The 21,709-nt window shown below is 37.6% G+C and overlaps 2 protein-coding genes across 2 annotated transcripts; one reads left to right on the plus strand and one right to left on the minus strand.

The window, feature by feature from the left end:
• The first annotated feature begins 1,375 nt into the window (after positions 1-1,375).
• Positions 1,376-10,901, plus strand: hif1an (hypoxia inducible factor 1 subunit alpha inhibitor). Its single transcript, XM_053333278.1, has 8 exons — positions 1,376-1,730; positions 5,816-6,066; positions 6,621-6,769; positions 6,971-7,116; positions 7,435-7,541; positions 8,288-8,351; positions 8,455-8,565; positions 8,877-10,901. Exons 1-8 carry the CDS (start codon positions 1,551-1,553, stop codon positions 8,925-8,927), a joined length of 1,059 nt encoding a protein of 352 aa, XP_053189253.1. The 5' UTR covers positions 1,376-1,550; the 3' UTR covers positions 8,928-10,901.
• Positions 10,902-12,390: 1,489 nt separating this feature from the next.
• cuedc2 (CUE domain containing 2) lies at positions 12,391-16,189 on the minus strand. The gene is made up of 9 exons (XM_053332925.1): positions 16,100-16,189; positions 15,303-15,389; positions 14,597-14,740; positions 14,409-14,470; positions 14,092-14,225; positions 13,781-13,948; positions 13,607-13,671; positions 13,459-13,519; positions 12,391-13,355 (listed from the first exon to the last, which is right to left on the minus strand). Exons 2-9 carry the CDS (start codon positions 15,374-15,376, stop codon positions 13,209-13,211), a joined length of 855 nt encoding a protein of 284 aa, XP_053188900.1. The 5' UTR covers positions 15,377-15,389; positions 16,100-16,189; the 3' UTR covers positions 12,391-13,208.
• Positions 16,190-21,709: the final 5,520 nt, after the last annotated feature.

Below are 21,709 nucleotides of genomic sequence, written 5' to 3' on the forward strand. Positions count from 1 at the left end.
ACCATATCTTAGTATACAGAGAAAGAAAGCGGGATCAATATTTTATTACTGATTTTAACATTGCTTTTCAGTGCAAACAATTGTACATATAGATAAATTGTAAATACATATATGCTTGACCCTTACAGTAAGGGGATCTGGTGGCTCTGTGGGGGGCATTTCGCTAGCATGGTTTGGGTTTACTTGTCCCCTGCAAATCAAGGGTCACTGCGAATCAATACAAAGTTGTTCTGAGTGATCTTATTTTATAGATTGTTATATATTAAACAGTAGGGTGTTTAAATTAGGTCTACTTTGACAACATTAAAATACTGCTAACATGTACACATCAATTATTCTGTTTTAATGTTCAACTATGTGCTACATGGGTGAAATGCCAAGGTTTTGTACAAATCACATGTAGAATAAGGATAAATAAGCAGGTTGACGAACATCAACCAGAAACGGTGTCAGTCAATTACAAAATGAAGCTTTAATTCTGAAAATATCAAACAAACGTGTGCGTGTGTGTTTGTAAATGTGAAACATCATGCTCTGGTACATCTTCAACATCTTCATCTACAGACACAGTCTTATTATCTACAGACACATACGTCACACACACACACACACACACACACACACACACACACACACACACACACACACACACACACATATGCGCCGTACTCTACTGATTGACCTCTGACCTTCTAACTGTGACTGTAACCTGATCCTGGGATCCACTTAGTAGCTATGCAACCCAGCACATCTCCATGCATGATATTGTCTTAACTAAGATGTAATGCACTGTGTTGGGATGCAACAATTGAAAAAACAAAATATGTCTTTACATACTCATATACATGTATTTAAATGAAGTTATATGAATTTTAAATGTGTTAAGAATAGTGATATTTATGTTACCAGGAGGACTGCTCCACTGAAAAATAGGGTCAAACCCAACTCCAGCCCATCAGCCCCTCATTTCACTGGACATAGACATGTCTTCTGATACCATAGGTACATATCTAATTAAAGAATATATATATATATATATGAGAGGCGTGAGGTCCAAAAAGATGGTTTATTGTCTGAGAGCACCATGCCACACGTGGTTATGTAAAATATCTTCTTCCGTTATTGAACTATAATGACTTCCATGGTGCTTCTAATTCCGGTGCCTGTTTAAAAGTTGGAAGAGAAGCAGATGCAATAGCTCTATCTAGTGGTGAAGAGACTGTCTTACAACATGAGCATGTGGCCAGCCAGTGCAGCTGGTGTCGCTGTCCGATACTCCGAGCACAAAAAGTGTTTTCTTGACTGTGTTAGTTGATGTCGTCTGTTTTCTGGCTGTCAACACAGTGTGTAAACACCCACACGGAACAGACTCCGGGAGCAGAGCTGCAGGTTTCAGAACTGCGCAAATTTCCTTTCTTAAATCAATAATTGTGAATGGGAAAATTATAATAACACCTCCGTCGCTGACCCCGTAGCCTAGGAGAGCAGTGTCCGAAAGGGACGCCCGGTTTTCTGGCTGTAAGGAGGACGGAGGCAGCTTGTCGACAACCATGGCTGCAGCGACGGTAGTGGAGGCTGATCGGGCAGCGAGTGAAGGTGGCGCCGGTTTCTCCGGCGTGCAGGCCCGCGGATGGGATGAGTCTCAGCTCCGAAAATACTCTTTCCCAACCAAGCCCATTCCTAGACTGTCTCACACGGACCCCAGAGCCGAAATGCTAATAAATAACGAGGTAAAGCTGCAAGCCTACTAAAACTTTTAACGCTCTCTACTTGCCCTGTCAGTTCAGGGGATGTCGGAACTCTTCATACTGAGTATCTGCACCACTGTTTTTGACTATAGTTTGACTTACGGCTTACTAAAGTAATATATCGATATTATTTCGATATTATGATGTGAGGCTAGATATCATCTTGGATAGGCTAATGATATGGCATACGTGTCTTTTATGATTTTAAAGGCTGCATTACAGTAAAGTGATGTGATTTTCTGAAGTTAGAGAACAATTAATTAAAGTATTGAAATCGGAACATGGTCAATATCCAAATCTCAGGGGCTGCAATTTTTTGACCATTGTAAATGAAACTTTGTGGTGCAACAGACAGGGTGCAAAATGAACTTATTTGTCCACTGACCAAATGGCCAGTCAGTGAGTGTACAGATGTTAGGAGCCACTCTTAGTGTTGTTTTTTGATTGGTGAGTGAAGCAAATCTACCAGTCACTTGCATAGTGTACCAGCTGGTGTCCTCTGCAAGAAATCACATCATCATTTCTATATATATTTCAGTGAAGATGAAATGCAAAAATGACTATTCCACTGTAGTGACTCAATAGTGACCCTGCCCTCTGACTCAGGAAGTTGTAACTATAATCAAATACAGTTATTAGTTGACATTATCATATTGAAAATGAAAGTGCATATAATTGTGTTTAGGTGTATTTTAAGTCACAAGTCATTATCTGCCATGCTTGGCAAATGTATGCACAGATGTAACCCACTTGTTAAAAAACTGTGACAGTAAAGTACTTGTGTTTTTGGAAATAATTGAACAATTGAACTACAAAGCCAATTTAGATTCAAGTGCAAGGTTAATCCAGCCAGTGATGTCAAACAGTGATTGTTGCTTGCTCAGAAATGCATCAGACAAGGGAAAGAGAGCAGCTGCTGCAGTTTTTCTCTCTACTCTCTTTGATTTGATGTGGACCTCCCATCTGAGATAAATGTTGATGCTTTCATTGGTGGAACTGTATGTCTACCAACCTCCTAGATGGATGACCTAATTACATTTATGAGTAACTGGCATACAAGAGGAATACGTGCAGCATTGTTTTCACTTATGGAAAACCTTATCCCATCTCTTAATATTCTTATTCAGCATTGTTGTGAAAAGCAGCATTTCCAAGCAAGGTCGTAAGGCTGTTCAACACAGGAAAGTCATCATGCACACCGATGGGTCCCATGGAAGAGAAAGTGTGTTGTCATTTGTTGTCAATGGAAATCACATCCAATTTACCCCATCCTAAAAGCTTCAAGTTGAGTCCTAATTCACACGACTTTGTTATTTGTGCACCTAGGCCTCAGAAATGGAAGAGAACCCAGATACATTTAGTTTTCTTTAGATATTTTAGGATGCCACAGGTATCTTAGATATGACATGATTAGTGTGGTCTCATCATAGAGCTGTGATGTCTGTGGTTGACTGATGATTAAACAACACATTAGTTGATAGTTTTAGAAGGTTAGCAGAAACATCTGCCTGTTGCATCTCACAGAAGACAGGATGGGTCACCTACTGGTGCTGTACAGAACTTATTCTCCTGAGTAATACTTTATGTTGCTGATAACATAAAACTAAATAGAAACATGCACTTGCTGGTTTGCTTACCCAGATGCAGATTAAAAAGATGTAAGATAGCAAATTAGATCCTGCAGTTTCCTAACTGAGACATTCTCTTTTATGAAATCTATTTAGTCATTTTTATTTTATACAGGAAGAGAAATGTGTCACCTTTGATACATTTAAAAATGGACAAAGTGTCCTCTCAGCTTATGATGATTCTATTACACAGACCATGATGATTTCCAGCTCTTGAGAAATGGTTTACAAAGTGAACATTTTTGCAAACTTTTGAATGGGCAGATGATTTCAAACAACAAACACACAGTTATTGTTATCTGTGGCTATGCTGAAATAGTGCTGATGTGACTAAATTTGAGCTTTTTAAATAATGTAATTTTATAAAACTAATATCAATCTTTTCAGTTGCTAGTTTGCAAATGTTTGTGGGAAGTTATGATGGTTGAGTGTTCTAAGAAGTTATGATGCTGATGAGAGAAACTTATGCATGAACTCGAATATGCAGAAACAAATGGTTAAGCAATTTCAAAATAGTTGCAAATCATTTTCTGATCTTATATTATTGAGGAACATAATAGTGAAAGATGAACGCCTGTAAGTGTATGCTTCATGTGTCCTCTCATTCATTCAGCAGGCGTGCATGGTTTGCACTGTTGCATATTATAATTTAAAATAGACTAAATAAATAAATAAACTGTTTTATATCATGGACCCCTAAAGTGATGCAAATTAGATCGCAGACCCTTTAATAAGATTTTGGTCCCAGGGTCTGCTTTTAGATGTTTTATTACAGAAAGTTTATGAAAAAATAAATTCATACAACCATACATTCTGTCATTGTGTTACTTATGGACGGACTATAGTAAAAATAAATGATTCTCTTCTATGCTGGAGACCCCCTTAAGGAAAGGACTCATTGGGGTCCTGGGACCTCACTTTGACAACCACTGGTTTACCCTACGACATTACTAAATGAACACATGGATGCTTTACTCTACATAAAAGTTCCCTATGTTCTCTCACTGTATTTTCGTCTTCCAGTTTTTCATTTGACCTTAAAACTAACATTCAGCTGTCTACTTCTTCGTATCTTTTACTGAACTCAGGCATACGGCCAATGACAAGCGCGCGTCCGACACGAGTATAAAAGAGGAGCGTTGACATGTCCAAATATGGCGCGTGGTTACCGTCCCGTTAACAACCATCAACATTACAACAGTGTGCAGCATTAAACCCTGGGGAAACCTGGGATGTAAGTCAAATCAAGGCAGAACCAAGACGTTAAGATGCATTTTTAATCATTTAAAACGTCAGTGATTAACACAAAATGCAGAGCATCGCGCACGTGTGTGAGGGATACGCGCGTTTGCCGGCACCTGCAGAGAAAGAGGAAGACACGTACACTTTAACATACAAGAAGTTGCCACATATCATCACGTTGAAGTTAATAGACGACGTTAGGGGACTTTCCCAGCATCATTTGAACACTCCGTGACCGGACTCCTCCTGTCCCTGGGCTAAAGTGAAACCGATCCAGTGCTGTGCAGAGGCAGCGGGAGCGCGCCCATGGGTCTACGTTCAGTTAGTCACGTAGCCCTCGTCGCTCCGCGTGTCCGGCGAGCGCGCGCACATACACAAACACACACACACACACACACACACACACACACACACACAGAGTGCGTGTGCTGGCATTCATGTTCCTCTTTGTAAAAAAAAAAAAAAAAAAAAAAAGGGTCATTCAAGGCAGAAGTATAAATACCAGTGGTTTCAGTAAACACCACCACCACATAATCTCCTGCATTTTCTTTAGGTTATAAAATACCATAAAGAACAGTCACTTGAAAATGATTCAAGACACCAATTGATATGACTCTTTAAGTAGCCTAGTTTTGCAGTGATTATCCCATAGCTATTTCCTCATTCAACTCACAGTTTCTTTTAATGTGTGTGCATGTGAGTGAAGACCGTGAACAGGGTACAGTTTTTTATCTAGAGACAGCAGATTTTAGTTGTATGTTACCATGCAATGAAAATAATTGACTTGTTTTTACAAGTGTAGCTGTTATTATAGCCAGTAGCCAGTCACAGATGCATAAGCATGTTGCAATGTGTGTGTTATATAGGCAGCGTTTTATGTATATTTGATGCTTTTTCTTAATTCAGATTTAATATATACTTACATGTTTTATTATTCTGTGTTTTTTATTTATTTATAGTAATCATTATTTTAAATAAAGCTTACTGTTTCAGTACACTGACGTCATTTTATCCAATTAGTTTATTTTTGATCTCACATTTGAGGGATTAAAAAATATGTACTTATGTATATATATTCTATACATATATTATGCTAATATATCAATATTGGAATTTTTTACTCCCACATAAAAATACACCCCCACCCCATATGTTTTTGCATATTTTTCTAATTAAATGTTCTTTATCTGTTTTCAGGAGCCGGTGGTTTTAACAGACACAAACCTGGTCTATCCAGCTCTCAAATGGGACATTGCATACCTCCAAGAAAATATTGGACATGGAGACTTCTCTGTTTACATCGCAGAAAACCACAAATTCCTCTACTACGATGAGAAAAAAATGTCCAACTTTGAGAACTTTGTCCCCAAGTCGCAGAGAATGGAAATGAAATTCTCTGAATTTGTGGAAAGAATGCATCAAATGGAAGAAATGGGAGGAGATGAAAGGTAAGATTTATTATACAAGGACAACTTTGCTTGACTTCCACAGTAAAACAATGTAAGCTTGGTTTACATTACTCATGCTTCAGCTGATGCTGAGCAAGATGTGGCAGTGCTGCAGGTGTTCCTGACAGTGATGGGTGTTGTTGTTTTTTCTCATGAAATGTAATGGAACACAGGAGGGTGAAGTGAATGACTAAGCAATTATACTGGAGAACCAGGAAAGAAGCTTATTGCTGTGACTTGCCATAGCCTGGCTGTGCACACAAGCACACACACATGCACGCACAAACACAGATATACATATCACTGATTAAAGTGAACGCACTGTTTGACTTGCTGACAGTTACAATTGCTGTTATCTGTATGTTGTTACACTGTCTACTTCCTTGAATATCAAGTTATTCTTTATGGATAAAGGAGATGAAGTTTGCTGAAATAAAAGTATCCTAAAAAGAATGAAAGCGTATGTCCTGCAGACACATTTTTTGCACTTTTGAAGATTTGCTGCATTGCGACTGGTGTGAAAAAAGTGACTCATACATCTTGCATGTCTTAAGGATATATCTGCAGCAGACACTGAATGACACAGTAGGAAAGAAGATTGTCGTCGACTTCCTTGGTTTCAACTGGAACTGGATCAACAAGCAGCAAGCCAAGAGAAACTGGGGACAGCTGACATCCAACCTTCTGCTCATAGGCATGGAGGGTGAGGGCTTTGTGGACAGTTGTTGCTCACTGCATAAGTAATGTAGTTTCTGCAGTTTTAGTTTCTATAAGTAGGATGGCTCCAAGGCTAGCCTGTGTTTCAACTCATCTCTTTCATTATAAATGCTTTTACTTCTTTTTCTAATGTTGCACTCAAAGATTTTGGCACATCACATTTTCTATTAATATTATCTCACTGTAGGGAATGTGACACCAGCACATTACGACGAGCAGCAGAACTTTTTTGCACAGATCAAAGGGCACAAGAGATGCATCCTCTTCCCTCCAGACCAGTTTGAATGTCTCTATCCATACCCTGTGCATCACCCCTGTGACAGGCAGAGTCAAGTAAGTTATAGATATTTAAAAACTTACTCAGGTTTTATAAGGTTGTTAATAGTTTAGATCTGTTCAGTTCAGTCGCCTTTATCTACAGCAGTGGAGATAATTAACAGTAAAGTTCTTAGAAACAGGAAATCACCTCAAAGACATAATACAGTGCCATCAGCACAGTTAAGAAAGCTGTTTTCTCCATTTTAAGTAGAACACAAGGACGTTTTGTCAGAAATACAAATTTAGGCGGAATGAAATGTCTTTTAAATGTATATGTAAATACAGTAATATAAATGTTTTCTAATGGATGCATGTTTTTTTTTTAATATGTAGGTTGATTTTGACAACCCTGACTATGAGAAGTTTCCCAATTTTAAAAATGTTGTTGGCTATGAGACTGTTGTGGGCCCAGGAGATGTGCTCTACATCCCAATGTATTGGTAAGAAGTACAGCTGTACTGTACATCTGTTTATTTACTTAGAAAAATCAGTTTGTCATCCCCTTTGGCTCTGAGCTCTTGGATGCACTGCCAGCAGATATATTTTCATGCTCTTTGCATTTCAGCATGTTATTCCTTGATGTATCTGCTAAATTATTCATCTGTGCCTGATTGATTTGGCCGGGATCAGTAGACAGCTGCTGTCAAAAGTAACTTTATAATGTGTTTGTTATAGTCAGTAATAAAGCTGATTTGAATCCACAGTGAATGTAAGGTATTGGTGTTGGTTTATTTAAATTTGAACTAAACTCACTGTTGTGTGAGTTGATTTAAAGTAGTTTATAGGGTGGTGTCCAACTCCCATGAGAAGAGGAGGCACATTTCTTTTTGGGTAATATGCCAGTTGTCATGCAGAAATCCACACCAATAGAGACTCAATGATAGAACAAAGTCAGACTGTGAGCTGTTACTGCCCCCAAGCCAGGCAGCATTTATGCTTAGGGATTTTGTTATGAATCTGTCACCATAAGAAAAAGACCAAGATTAAGCGTGTTACCAGATTTCTATACTGCCTCTTTCTCATACAGTAGATGTCTGAGATGATCTATTTGCTGCTTATGTCTGTCAGTTTATCCAAGAAACTCCAGCTTGCACTTATGATGTTGACATTAAGTAATTATAGGCAATTGCTCTTTGACAGTCAACCAGAGTTGGATTAATTGAGTGTATTTTTCTTCTTTCTTCAGGTGGCATCACATTGAATCCCTGTTGAGCGGTGGAGTGACAATCACTGTAAACTTCTGGTACAAAGTACGTTACGTAGCCACGACAACTTTATTCATCTCGACAATTGCCACCACACTGGTTTACACTTTTTCCACGATCCCTCACCAAGTTTGTCTCATTTGTCTAGGGCGCCCCGACACCCAAGAGGATAGAATACCCTCTGCGAGCTCATCAGAAGGTGGCCATCATGAGAAACATTGAGAAGATGCTGGGAGAAGCACTTGGAGATCCACATGAAGTAAAAGCACTTGTTTTTATATCCTCCTCATGCTTTCCTTTCCTCAGTGTAGTGATGGCGTAAATTGCACATGAATGAAAGACTGCCAGTTTCTAGAACATCAAATCAGATCCACATTTAGGTCACTTGCTGCATAAAATCCCAGGGGCATGCTGACCCTTCCAGCAACCCACTTACTGTGAATATTTATGGCTTACCTGATTTTAGTACAAAGAAAAGATACATGCAGCTTGGAAGAATGAGTAAAACACTGTGATGTTTGACACTATGAAGTACTTTATCCTAATCTAAAATCCTTTTTCTCTCTGTAGGTTGGACCTTTACTGAAAACTATGATTAAGGGGCGATATGACCACAGTTAAAGCCCCTCCCTTAAAACTGTTCTCTAGACTTCTTCAGAAACTCTATGTGTGTGTGTGATACACATTCTGACTGCAGACCTACGTATCATCACTGCATGGCAATAAGTGGCCATCTTGAAACCATCCTGCTTCAGCCGTATCCCGAGTGATTGCAAACACAAGTGCAGAAGGAACATTTAAATAACTCATGGGATTTGCCCTAATGGAAAGGGGCTGTTTTTTTTTTTGTCCTTGAAGAAAGCCTAATGTGGCTTAAGTCCAAATATATTTGTGTTAATCAGTGTCCGCTCAACATTCTCATAATTCAAGCTGATGGGTATTTGAGTTCATGTTGGCTCGCCCAGTCAGTAAAAGCTGTCTGAGATCGGTACCTTTTGGAGCAACCTCAATTTTTAGACCACTAGTTAAGTATTAGTATTTTTTTATTATTTACTAGTCATTTAAATGTAATAACACAGTTGTTGCTTGATTACGAAATGTGAAATGACCACGCTGTGTTCTCCATCTTTGTCACAAAGACAGCTTTACAACTGATTTGGTTACCTCTAAAGATGACTGGTCTTTCTGTTTTTGGAATATTTGTAATCTGTGTTATCTCTACTGATGATGCAGTTTTGAAGGGAGTGATCAGCAAGCAGTTTCTGTTTCAACAAGACAGCGTAGGCACAGTAATAAAACACACGTACAGTGATTAAAAACAGCGATGACATACAATTGAAAATATGTGTGGGTGTGATGGGGGGGGAACCATATATTCAGCTCAAGGAATATGTGACTGCTTGCAGCTAAATTATTTTAGCTGAGTGATTACTTGTGTGTTTTATTTATGCTCCTGTGTGTTTGAAATGCATACCAGTGATAATTGAGGGAGCGCTGAAAATAACCTACACACTGCAATTTTAGTTGCAAATCCACTTTAGGAATGAAAGTACCATAATTTAGTGGTATGTTACGGCAAAACCTCTCAGAGTATTTGCAGGTGATTGTTTTTTGTTTTTTAAAAGATGGTCAAAATTGTGATGAGTGCTTTAAGTGAACTGCATTAGGAGTAGATATGTTAAAATGGTATAAACTGAGTGAATTAGCAGGAGAATCTGCTGGAATGTAGCTTATATATCAGCCACTGCAGAGCAACATGATGTACAATGTAGCGGTCAGGTTTGAAGTTGCATGTTAAGCTTTATATTGCTAGCTGGTTCATGCACTGTACTGCAACAATACAATTATTCAATACAATGCATTAGATGCAGTAGAACTGAGCTACAATTAAGCTTCAATGTGTACAGAAGTCTAATTCCAGTTGAAAACATGCTATACACTGTTAGATTAACAATCCTCAGATATTATTTCATTTCTGCTTTCATGACGCCATATTTTGAAGACCTTAAAGTGAGAGAAAGAACTTGAAAAAAAAAAGGTTGTTGCTGTGTAAGTTTTAAGTGCTTTGTCGAACTGTTGTAAAAATGTGTATAAAACAAAAGGAAAGGATATGTGCCAAACCTCAAAGTAACCAGTGGATGGATATCTTCATCTTCAAAGAGCATTATTTGCCTTTCAAATTAGATGAATCAGTTAAGTGGACTTAATTATATCTAAGCACTTATTTCACCAGGTATCTTCAGGTTCTCAAGTTACATTCTGGCAACATTCAGCATTTAAGTTGCTCATTGTGTGCATATCTGCTTCTTACAACTTACACAACTATGGATCAGTGCTGCTTCCTCTGTAAAAATTATTCATCTCTTTATTGCTAGGTTAACCTTGTTTACTGTATGTGCCTTGTACCTAACAACGGTGTGGCACTAATGTTGCAAGAAGTTGATTTTTGAAAACGTGTTTCATGGTCAAAAAATAGTTTGACTCTGGCACTTACTCTGGCATTAAAACAGCTTTAAAAAGGTGAGACTGACAAGGGTTTCTACAGATAGAGGCATGTTTTCATTGATGGATGCCTGTTTTTGTTTGTTTTGAACATTAAGTATGTGCTCTCTTTGTTTCTCTAATTAAAGTTTGTTTGAAAAGTTCTACTCTGCTGAAATATGCATGCATCTTTTTCCATGCAGTATCTTCCATAACATGGCTGAACAAATCACAGGAAACGTGAATGGTAGTCTACAAAAATTAGTATTTATTTACTATAAATTGTGCGTCAGCGTTTTCTCAAAGCGAGCGGTTAAAACTCAGTTGTGACTAAACAGCTTCAGTAAATCTATTCCATGCTCTACAGTAACACCATTGTCATAATTAAAGACCACATTGCTGCTGACAATGATCGGTATCAGTAACAACACATCTTTTCAACATTATTGTGTTACACTTATACTCAGGAAACGTATACCAATCAAACACATTTGCTTATAATTTGCTCCAAATGGTTGCAGAAATTAGCACAAATAAAACAGTATATGTTCATAAAAAACTGAAATCCTGACCGACCCATTTATCCTAATGTACTACTAACAAGAATAAAATGAGAATTCAATCATGATCTTACAACCAACAGTCACATATTAAGCATAATTCACAAAACACAAAATGAGATTAAAAAGGAGGCATGATAGAGGACTACTTGAGTAACATGAGGTAAACAGACCCTGAAAGCACACGACGGCCCTCGTCACAATTAAACACATGATCGGAGACGTTCCAAAATCTAAACATCTATATCAAAAATAAAAATGCTGTTTGAGTGAACTTTAAAATCAAGTCCTCCAGCTGCAAGTCTTGGTTACCATTGAGGAGGGAGTCACATTCCTCCGCTTTTCCACTAATTTACAGTGCTGTAATAGTTTGTGCACGCCTTGAGAATTGGATTTTTGTTAGAAAATTACAACTGATTTGATAGTTATACAATGTTTTCCATTACAGTTGAGTAATAAAATTCTTTTAAAGGTTTGTAAAAATAAGTGCACCCCTTGTTTAATCAGAAGTTAGAGATGCCACTGACAAATATTTAACATTTGCTCTTATGCTGCTCAAGTTTCGTAGAAATAGACCATCCTAGCTACAGACAGATGAAAAGTTGAAGGAAAAACTGAATAAATGAGTAGAGAAACATGATAGATGCACATGCTTCCACACAGGGACACTGCATGGCACAATTAAGCAATAAATATGCAATCATGCTCTGTGGCATGTATTAAAATGATGGAGGCTCAGTTTAGGTCAATAAAACAACTACAGGAGATTTTGGACCAGTGTGTTGGCCAGCACTCCCCACCTCCATCACCAAGACAAACGAGGGAATGGTCTTTCTTCCCTACAGTAGAGTTCAGAGACTTTTATAATCAATGCCATGTCCTGGTCGTATGTGGTGGCCCAACACAATACTAGCACATTTTGTTGATCTTTCCTTCAATTTTTTACCCATCTGTAGCAGCCATTTACTTGTCATGATGACAATTCAAGGCGGTACTCGACTACTTTGAATATAAAACCTGCTTCATTACAGAAACCCCTGAAATCTGGAAAATGGACTGATAAAAAGAAAAAAAAAATCTGTTAAATAAAGTTATCCAGCTACAGTAAGTGAGTAAACCTGCCTAACATTCAGTACGGTACATACTAGTCTCATCTTCATAAGTAAACAATAACTAGGAGAGGCCACATATGAAACTCTTAGATGAGGACTGTACAAATGTTCTTAAATTATCTGTCTCTGTCAAACAAACCTGTTTTGTTTAAAAACTGTCCAAAAACACAAGGCTTGAGCAAACATGTCCACAGCACTGCACTCCTGTGAGATGTAAAAATAAACCTTTCTAGATGAAATTGGCATCGATGATTTAACATGCACATGTACAAAAAGCAGTTGAGACTTGTAATGTAATCCAGAGGAAAGTCTAAAGCACCACTAGAACCTATTTACAACAATGAAAATACACTCATCCCTACAACATCATGTCATAAATATGAATCCAACAAAAAAAGGGGGGTAAAATAAACACAAAAAAAAAGACTGTCAGTGCAACATCAGACCTGCTGAGATGGCAAAAAGTAGATGTTGATACACAAACACAAGTTACAACATTCCCACCAAAATATCACACAAAATTTCAAAAGTTCCACAAGAAAGAGAAATAACTGAAACACTAAATGTTTTAACCAAGGCAGATAACGGTAACATTTTTAAAAATAAGCCACTGACACACTAACATATATCTGTGTTGTTACCTGTAGTTGGTATAAATATCTAACAAATAAAGGCTAAACCAACTTAATACATTAAAAATAACGTAAACAATATTGTCAGTAGCTGCTCTTACAGAATTGTGCTTGTCATCAATGGAATCGGTACTTTCGTGCAGGCTTGAGGTTGACATACGTCTTCTTCATCTCCTCTGTCTCGTTTGTCTTCACAAGCTGATATCGCTCTCCTTTTGTGGTTACCACCTGATTACTGTGGTACCGAACTAGCTTCTTTGGAGCCTGCAGAAATGACACCAGAATGCATTAAATTAATGTGATATGTGATATTTGTGAACATTTTGGTAAGCTACATTGAGAATTTGGCACATGAACAGAGACTTGCATCTTTGGGGGCGACAGGCCGGTGTGTTTTTTTATCCTCTTCCCGGTCAACCAGCATGTACCTATGAAAATGAATCACAGTCATGAACAAGGCCGCTGAGAGGTGACAGCAGTTCTGCTCTTTTCAGGATAATAACATTCATACTTACTTCTCAAGGATGCTCTCTTTAAGTTTCTGGTCTGGTTGTAAGGAAATACTCTTCCCATGGTTTACCTGAGGAAATAGAACAGTCTTGTTGTTTACTGGTGTCAACATACACCATCAAATCAGACTAACATATACAGAAACAGTGGCAGTGTTTCTGTGTATTGAAGAGACTCACATTAAGAGGAGTGGGGCTGAGTTGGACGTCACCCTCTATAATAAGGCGCACAGCTTCCTCCATGTCTCCTTTGGCAATGGACAGGGCACTGCGGGCCTCTGACAGACTACACTTGGGAAACATCTCCAGCAGGTGCTGCTCCTGGGCCTCCCACTCAGACACTGGCACCTGGAAAAATGAATGTTGCTTAAATGTTTTGGACTATGGCAAAAAATATCAACAGCAGGACACACGAGTACAAAGTTTAATGATAGAGATTTAAATGTACCAAGAAAAGCCAATGATGTGCTGATGTATGCTTCAAAGATTACCTTGGCAGTGGCGCCCTCTGTCTGTGTTGTAAGGCACTGCGTTTCTCTCTCTGGTGGAGGTGCACTGGGCAGGTTGGTGAGTTTTAGTGAAATCTCATCTGTCCTTTCCTTTGGCACGCTGTTTTCTTCGTCAGCTAAAAAGACAGAAAAAAGAAAAACAAATTAACAAACCGTAGTATAACTGTCGGGGTCATGACCCTTATCTGAAATGAGTGTCAGTGGGTTAGGGTTTTTTGAAAATGGGAAACCCACTTGGAAAAGGTAACACTGCTGTTATATATTATTGTACATGTCATAAAACATATTAGGAACACTACCTGAGGTCCGAGCTGTGGCCAGTTTTGAAGCCAGGCTGAACATCATATCACAGACTTTAACACTGCAAAAAAAAAAAAAAAAAAAAAAAAAGTTTTTTTTACTTTAATAATGACAATACATGTCAGCATAACACAGCTGTCTAGTCTTGTTTATCAATAACAGAGAGAGTGCATGACTGTTTGTTTACCTGTCAATTTCAGCAAAGCCAGGTATGTATGCTTCAAGCATCTCTGCAAAGACCTCTACATCGAAATTTTCCTCAACACTCTGCTGGGAGCCAAGATCCTCCAGGACTCCAGTGATGTAAGACAGAAGAACATCGTCCAGCGTGCTGCATTGAATTACAAGAAAGATGTTAAGTAAAACTGATTTAACACATTTTAAGCAGGGGCAGATGTAGGAGTTGACCAGATCTGGGCCTAAGCCCAGAGCATCCAGAGCCAGGCCACATTTCCTTGTTGATGGTTCACATACTCAGAATTTAATTTGACTGCATTTTATGACTACTGGAAACATTAGTAGTGGTAGTAGCAACTTATTTTGGTCTTTATTATGTATTTTCCAAAAAGAATGCACATATAAATACATAAATAACAATAAGGCATTAGCTCAAAAGGAAAACTAAAAAGATATTACATTCATTTTAATAGCATTTCACTCAGTAGCACCGCCTTAAACTGAAATGTCTTCATAAGTTTCATGCTTAATCACAACTGTTCTAACTCATTCAAATTCAGTCAGCAGCTGGTTGAAGTCACTGTTAAGAAAAAGTTACTACAACAAAATAAAAAATAAAAAATCAGGGCTTTTGAAAAAGTATTAGGGGCCACCTAGCTCCACCCCAGGTGTTAAGATGCACACAAAACAGAGAGCTTTTAAAAAAATGTTTTTACCTGAGATCTGCATCAGGAATATAAGCCCGGATAAATTCGTGCAGCGCACTGTGGATGATTTTGTGGAGGTCCATTGCGTTCTCCTATCTGTGCAGCAGAGGACATGCAGAGTAGACAGCAGATGCTCAATCCTTAAATAACACAACAGTTGTCATGCATTCACCAAATATGGCACAGCATATAGACACTTACATGAAGAGGTTACAAAAGCATTTCTCACTAAAGTTCAGTTATGAAAGCTTGTTGGCGCCGCCGTAGTAGTGGTTAGATAACTATGACTATTTTCACATCACACTACATGAATTTATCACTGCGTCGGTAAACTAACTAAACTGCACCAACAACTACCATTAAGAACATCGAGGAAGCTACCAAACGTCTTCATTAAACAGAGTGAGTTCCCTGACAATAATCTTTACTTCACTCTAATGTAAACACAATATAACAAGCTTGCTAACGTTAGCATCTGAGCTAACTACTCGGACAGCAGTGGTTCAGGTTACCGTTACTTATCAACGCCATAGAAAAACAATGCTATCACAAGCTAAACGGTGAACCACAAGACACCCGTGTTATAATCCACAGGTAACTTATTGTTCTTGTCCACTGCCAGGTTTCATCAATACATCAACAAGGTCAACATTCATCCTCTGAGAAATAACGGGGAGGATGTGTTCGTTAACGAGGTAAGTGTTGTTGTGTTAGCTGCTAGCTGACGGTTAGCGCGCAGAAACCAAACAAACCAAAATTATTATTATTATTTATATCGGAGCACACTCTAAATGGAGCACACTTACTGTGACACAAAGTATGGGGACATGAAGGTGAAAGTTTCCCCCAGATGTATTAGGGGGAGGCTGGTCAGTGCAGTGGTTACAAGCTCTCTGTCCCTGCTGCTAGTTTCAAAACACTGCACGTCATTTCCTCTGATTGTAAACAGCTGCAGCTCCTCTGCTCCAAATATGAGTGAATGTAAGTGAAAGTAATAAGGGTTAGATTTCAGTCATTCATTCACATCTTTTCTTAAAACAAAAAACATTGTATCAGTTCAAGACTGAGATGAGGCATAGACACAGTAGGCTAAGTTACATGGACATACATGATAATAATGATGATAGTAACAATAATTATAATAAAACAACAACTAGGCTACTACTACTACGACTACTACGACGACTACACTATTTGTACTGTATTTATTCTTATATTACATTAATGTTTATTTATTATTTATTTCCTGCTCTTTTTTTAAACATTGCTCTATGCTCCTTTTATTTGATGCACTTGGTGTATGTAATTTATTTTTGTTGTAAAGCATTAAACAATAATGATGATAATAATACTAATATTGATACTCATCAATATCATAAAATATGAGATTTTTATGTATTTTTATGTATTTTTTATGTATTATCATGTATTTATCCTGTTCCCTGTTCTGTGTTTAACCCTTAATGTGTGTTTTGTTTTTTGTTTTTTTAGAACTCAACAAGTTATTAAACATAGTCTATATTAAAAAGACAAATAAATGTGATTGACAAAAGCCATGAGTTAGGGTTTCCTATTGAACAGATTATCAGAGGTTTATGCGACCCCTCTCAACGCAATTGAAAATTCCTTCTGATCGGACCAGTCTTTTCTGGTTGAGGGGGTTGCATGAGGCATTTTTATTCTAATTGTGTTATTATTCTGATTATTAGTGGAGCATTAAGGTCCATGTATATGTAGCCACTGTTCTCACAAAAAATGGCAAACTTCAAAACTTGACTGCCTTTCCATCTGAATATGTAATTGTCTTTCTTCACAGTTTGAGTACTTGGTATGGAAGTTAGTATGTACCTAGACTGACTTAGTGGACTTAACTCTTTTCACTGCAGCAAAGTGCATGACGTGTTAACCTGTCCCTCATCTTTATGATGAAATATACCAAAATAAATGAAAAGGAGGGAATGACATCATTACACAAATACTTTGAATATAAAGGGGAAGAGGACAACGTGTAGAGAGTTACTAATATCTGTGTGGTCTATGTATGGTTAGCCATATAATATCTGCATTTTAATAACTGATATTTAAATTTTCTGTTTATTATTTTGAAGTGTTTATTTCATTTCATCATCAGTTCATATTTTTTAAGCTATCCCACATATGCAGGCTACAATGGATTCAATAAGTGGAAATCTGCATCATTCACACACACAATCTTATCTGTGGTGTTCAAAGTCACATTAACCCTTTTAGAAATGCATGTATTCCAGCTGTTATCAAACATTTTATCAACAGTAGATCACATTATATTTCTTTTCCTCACATCCAACAGAAAACATAGCCATTTATTAGCTAATATTCTTGGTTAAGACTCTCCGTACAATAAATGTAAAGCTTACTGCGACCTATCTTTGGTTCCTCACTCAGCGTCAGTCTAGCCTACATTTGGTCAGTAAATAGTCTACTCTCACTTGGACATTATCTTATATCTTTTGCTGGATCCATACATAGTTGATGATCAAGGTGTTATCTGAGGCAGCATCAATGATGTCATCAGATCCTGCTCTCAGTTACCTCCGCCTGTGTTGGTATTATAGCAGATATGTACCTGTAAATCATTAATGGCCATTCAATTGTTTCCTCGCTCTCCTGGCGGTATCTCTTGCCTGCTGTAGTATTTCATTGGGAAATATGGTACACGCTACTGATAAAACAAGCAAGAACAATTCTCAACTTGGCTGAACTCTGTTTCAACTCTGAGCTCATGGCTAGACATTTGGGGTTGAGGTGGCGGGGGAGAGTGTGTAAAATCTACAGCAAAGGAGAGCATCTTGTTTTTCTCAATGTAACAATGGCTGACACTGGGCAGGACCTATAGCCACTAATATACACTAATAAATACGCACATATGCTTCAACGCAGAGTACATACATGTACAAATAAATGTATAAGTGAAATCTTAGCTTTATTATAATGTCATATTTATTCCCAAACAAAAAACAAATGATCTTAAAGCCACCCTGGAGCACAAACCATGTTTCCCTCATAGATAAATAAATAATAAATACATAAATATTAACTCATGCTGACAGACCTAGTAGAGCTGAAACCAAACGTATTTTGACACAAGGTGGCAGCATTGAGTTATTAGTGACAACAGGTCTCACACATACAGTACACTTTCTGGAGAGATGGTTTCCTCTTGAAAGGTGCAAGTGTAAAACAAAGCAACAAAACAGATTCATAGTTAATATCAGATCAACAGAGATGAATTAAGAGAGATAATGTGCCTCATTTTAAAAATAGGCCTAATTACATTGTGACACACCTCAACCCGAAAAACACAAAAGTTTGAAGTTCATTAGTACAGATGCAACATAAGTGCTCTCAATTTTAGTTAAGTCGTCAGTTTTTCTGATTTGTCTTCATAAGCAAGAGCCTCATTTGTGTACATGCTAGGGCTGAGTAGTTGGTGTAAGAGTGTGTGTGAGTGAGAGAGAGAGAGAGAGTGAGAGAGAGAGAGAGTGAGAGAGAGAGAGAGAGAGAGAGAGAGAGAGAGAGAGAGATGCATGTTGTGCTAACTGTGCTGAAGTATCTTCAGTCAGTCATGCACTTATCCAATCTGTGATTCTAACTAAATTTGTTCATATTTAGACATAAAAAGAGAGGACATTTCAGATTATGTTTCACATGGATGAACATAAAACAAATATATCAGCCTCAATTTGAAAAGCACTTTAATGATAAATGTTACTATATATATATATATAATATATTTGTCTAAGAGTCTGTATTGCTGCACACCTACTTAAACAATTGCACATGAAAATAAAATATCCAGAAAAACATACAAACATATTGTTGTATAATCAAACACAGTACACACACACATACAATACACATCCATATGTACAATCTCTAATAGCCTCTGCTAATAATAACATGATATTGCATTACACCTCTCAACTCAAGCACCATTATTATTCAAAATGTCCATAGTGGAAGACATTAACATGTTGAATGTTTGAGGAAACACATTCTCAGTTGTATTCATTGCATATGATTGAAAAATAGTAAAATAAATAATGAAACATATTTGCACATTTTCTTTTATAAACTGTATTTAATACAAATTTGAAATAAACACCAGAACAATGCTCTAAAAGCAAAAGCAGTCTGGTTAATTATTTCATATTGTTCTACAAATGTCTAAAAGGTTTTGTAGAAATCATTTTAAAACTCACAAACTCATATATTACATATGGCTGTAAGTGGAAGACAAACCTTAATATGTGCTAACATTTTTCTGTTCCTATATGGCAGGGTACAATCAAGCATGTCATTCAACAATGTCGAGCCAGGGCACATAATGTGGATATTGTACTGGTGGCACAGATTTCCATTTTCATTCAGACAATGGGGACTGGAGGTTGGCTGGGGGGTTGTCTCTGCAAAAAAAAGATGAATTTAGTCACCAAAACACTGCCAAATTAATTACCCTTTACCCAACTTTAGACAATAATGCTCAGAGCTGTCTGTCGGAGTATTATTCTATTAACGTTCAATTTGCAGTTCAGCCAGAGTGACTTCATATTTAGATTTGATTGTATTTTCTTAATGAATGTGTAGCATTGCATCCACAATAGAATGGAGGAGAATTACTAGATATTTTCAGTTGAATCACCTGTGCAGCAGAGATCGGATCAGCACATTATTTGGAGAGAGAATTTGTTAAAAATTTTAAACACTTAACGTATCTGTTCCAAAGCATTACAAAAGATGCTTTTACAAAGTGAATTCAAGCACAGTGCAGTTTAATTAATTGAAACTTTTACAGTCTAACCCTCACAATCATAATCCATCTTTAATCAACTCTAAGACTTACTGATAATTTCACCTCTCTCTGCTCGGCTTTGAAGGTGATTTAAAAGTTGTATTGTGTGGATTTTACAAAAGCAAACTGTTAATAACACTTGTGAAATCTAAGTTTAGCATATGTCATTAATAAAAATTTTACCTTTGCACTTTTTTTTCTTTATCAAGAGCTGCAGGTTGGTAAAGGGTCTTGGAGCATGAGCATGAGATTAGCTGGCTTGTTGTCCGAGGGCGAGGCTGACCTGATCCAGATCCGGGCCACCTGTGTGGGCTAGCCTGCCCTCCCGTCTGCCTCCTATCCTGTCTCCAGGAAGTGGTCACCAGGCAGCTCATTGCCACTTTTCTTTCTTTCTCCCCTTCAGACTCCTCAATCAGTCTCAGGGTACGCAAGAGTGAAGGGTTGTAGACCATGAAGCTTAAAAAATGTTTGGATTTTGTATCAAATCAAATGAAACAATTATTTTATTTAATGAAGAAAAACTGACATGACCTCAGAGATGCATATACAGTTCATACATTTAAAGCAAATTACTTAATAAATGAATTCCTTAAAATGTTAGATACTTTTTTTTCAGCAGTAAAGATTTGTCAGGCATATCTAGAACAGACAGGTACAATAAGTAGGGAAATTCAGTATACAACTAGCTCAAGTTCATCTCAGTAAATGGGCTGGTCTGTCTTGTCTTGGTCTGTGTGTCTCTGTTTAGCAGTCGATAGGTTAACCTGCCCATGGCATCCATCTTGTGTGGCCCCTCTCGCATTACCATTGATCTGAGGGAAATAAAGAGCACACGTGTTATTATATACAGCCCAGAAAAACACCCTCTCATAGTGATGGAGTGAACAGGCCAAATGTATGAAATATTGCCCCTCCGACATGTTCTGTCTTCCTGTCAATAGTGCAGCCTTTGCCCACAACCTGGATCAATAGGGACTTATCTTTTCATGATAACACATAACAATGTTGTCTGTTGTCTTTTTCTGATATTGAAGTTCTAATTCTAACCCTCCACCTTTTTTAAATCATCCATACTGATATGATTCAATAACAATTTCTTGTTTTCCTTTTTTTTTCTTTCTTTTTTTTCATAAATGAGTAAAATAAGCGTGGGCCCGCTAGTCTGAGACGTGCCAGTTACAAATTTACATGTTGGTTTTCTGGACGTTTCTCTGAAGCTTTTGGGGGTCTCTCATGTGTGAGACTGCTCAGCAGAGAGAAGACACCCCTCTGTAGAAACATCTGTTGTGGAAATGGCTGTCAGACTGCCTTTTGTGGGCTCCGTCTCTTCTTTGCACAGAGATTGTCATTTTTTTTGATCATTTATGTGGGTGAAAGAATAATGATAAAAAATCTGGAGGATGTACCCATGGAAAGGAACATTTTTCTCAGATTTAGTGGAATAGTGGTCTGCACATTGAGGCATGTCATGTAACTATGTTATTTAGTATAAAAGTAAACTATAATGGACTATGAGTGATATGACAAAGTAAAGTTTTTAGAAACATTCTTTGCAGTTAACCACCTCATTAAGCATACATTCCCT

Source organism: Scomber japonicus, chromosome 14 (assembly GCF_027409825.1).
Source record: "Scomber japonicus isolate fScoJap1 chromosome 14, fScoJap1.pri, whole genome shotgun sequence".
Lineage (NCBI taxonomy): Eukaryota > Metazoa > Chordata > Actinopteri > Scombriformes > Scombridae > Scomber > Scomber japonicus.

Excerpts from the sequence above, each read along its gene's own strand:
- hif1an (XM_053333278.1), top strand. The coding sequence starts at position 1,551 with ATGGCTGCAGCGACGGTAGTGGAGGCTGATCGGGCAGCGAGTGAAGGT. Across the intron at positions 7,542-8,287 it reads CTCTACATCCCAATGTATTG|GTGGCATCACATTGAATCCC; the intron begins GTAAGAAGTACA and ends TTCTTTCTTCAG. Across the intron at positions 8,566-8,876 it reads CACTTGGAGATCCACATGAA|GTTGGACCTTTACTGAAAAC; the intron begins GTAAAAGCACTT and ends TTCTCTCTGTAG.
- cuedc2 (XM_053332925.1), bottom strand. The coding sequence starts at position 15,376 with ATGGACCTCCACAAAATCATCCACAGTGCGCTGCACGAATTTATCCGG. Across the intron at positions 14,471-14,596 it reads GGCTTTGCTGAAATTGACAG|TGTTAAAGTCTGTGATATGA; the intron begins GTAAACAAACAG and ends TTTTTTTTGCAG. Across the intron at positions 13,672-13,780 it reads TCAGCCCCACTCCTCTTAAT|GTAAACCATGGGAAGAGTAT; the intron begins GTGAGTCTCTTC and ends CTATTTCCTCAG.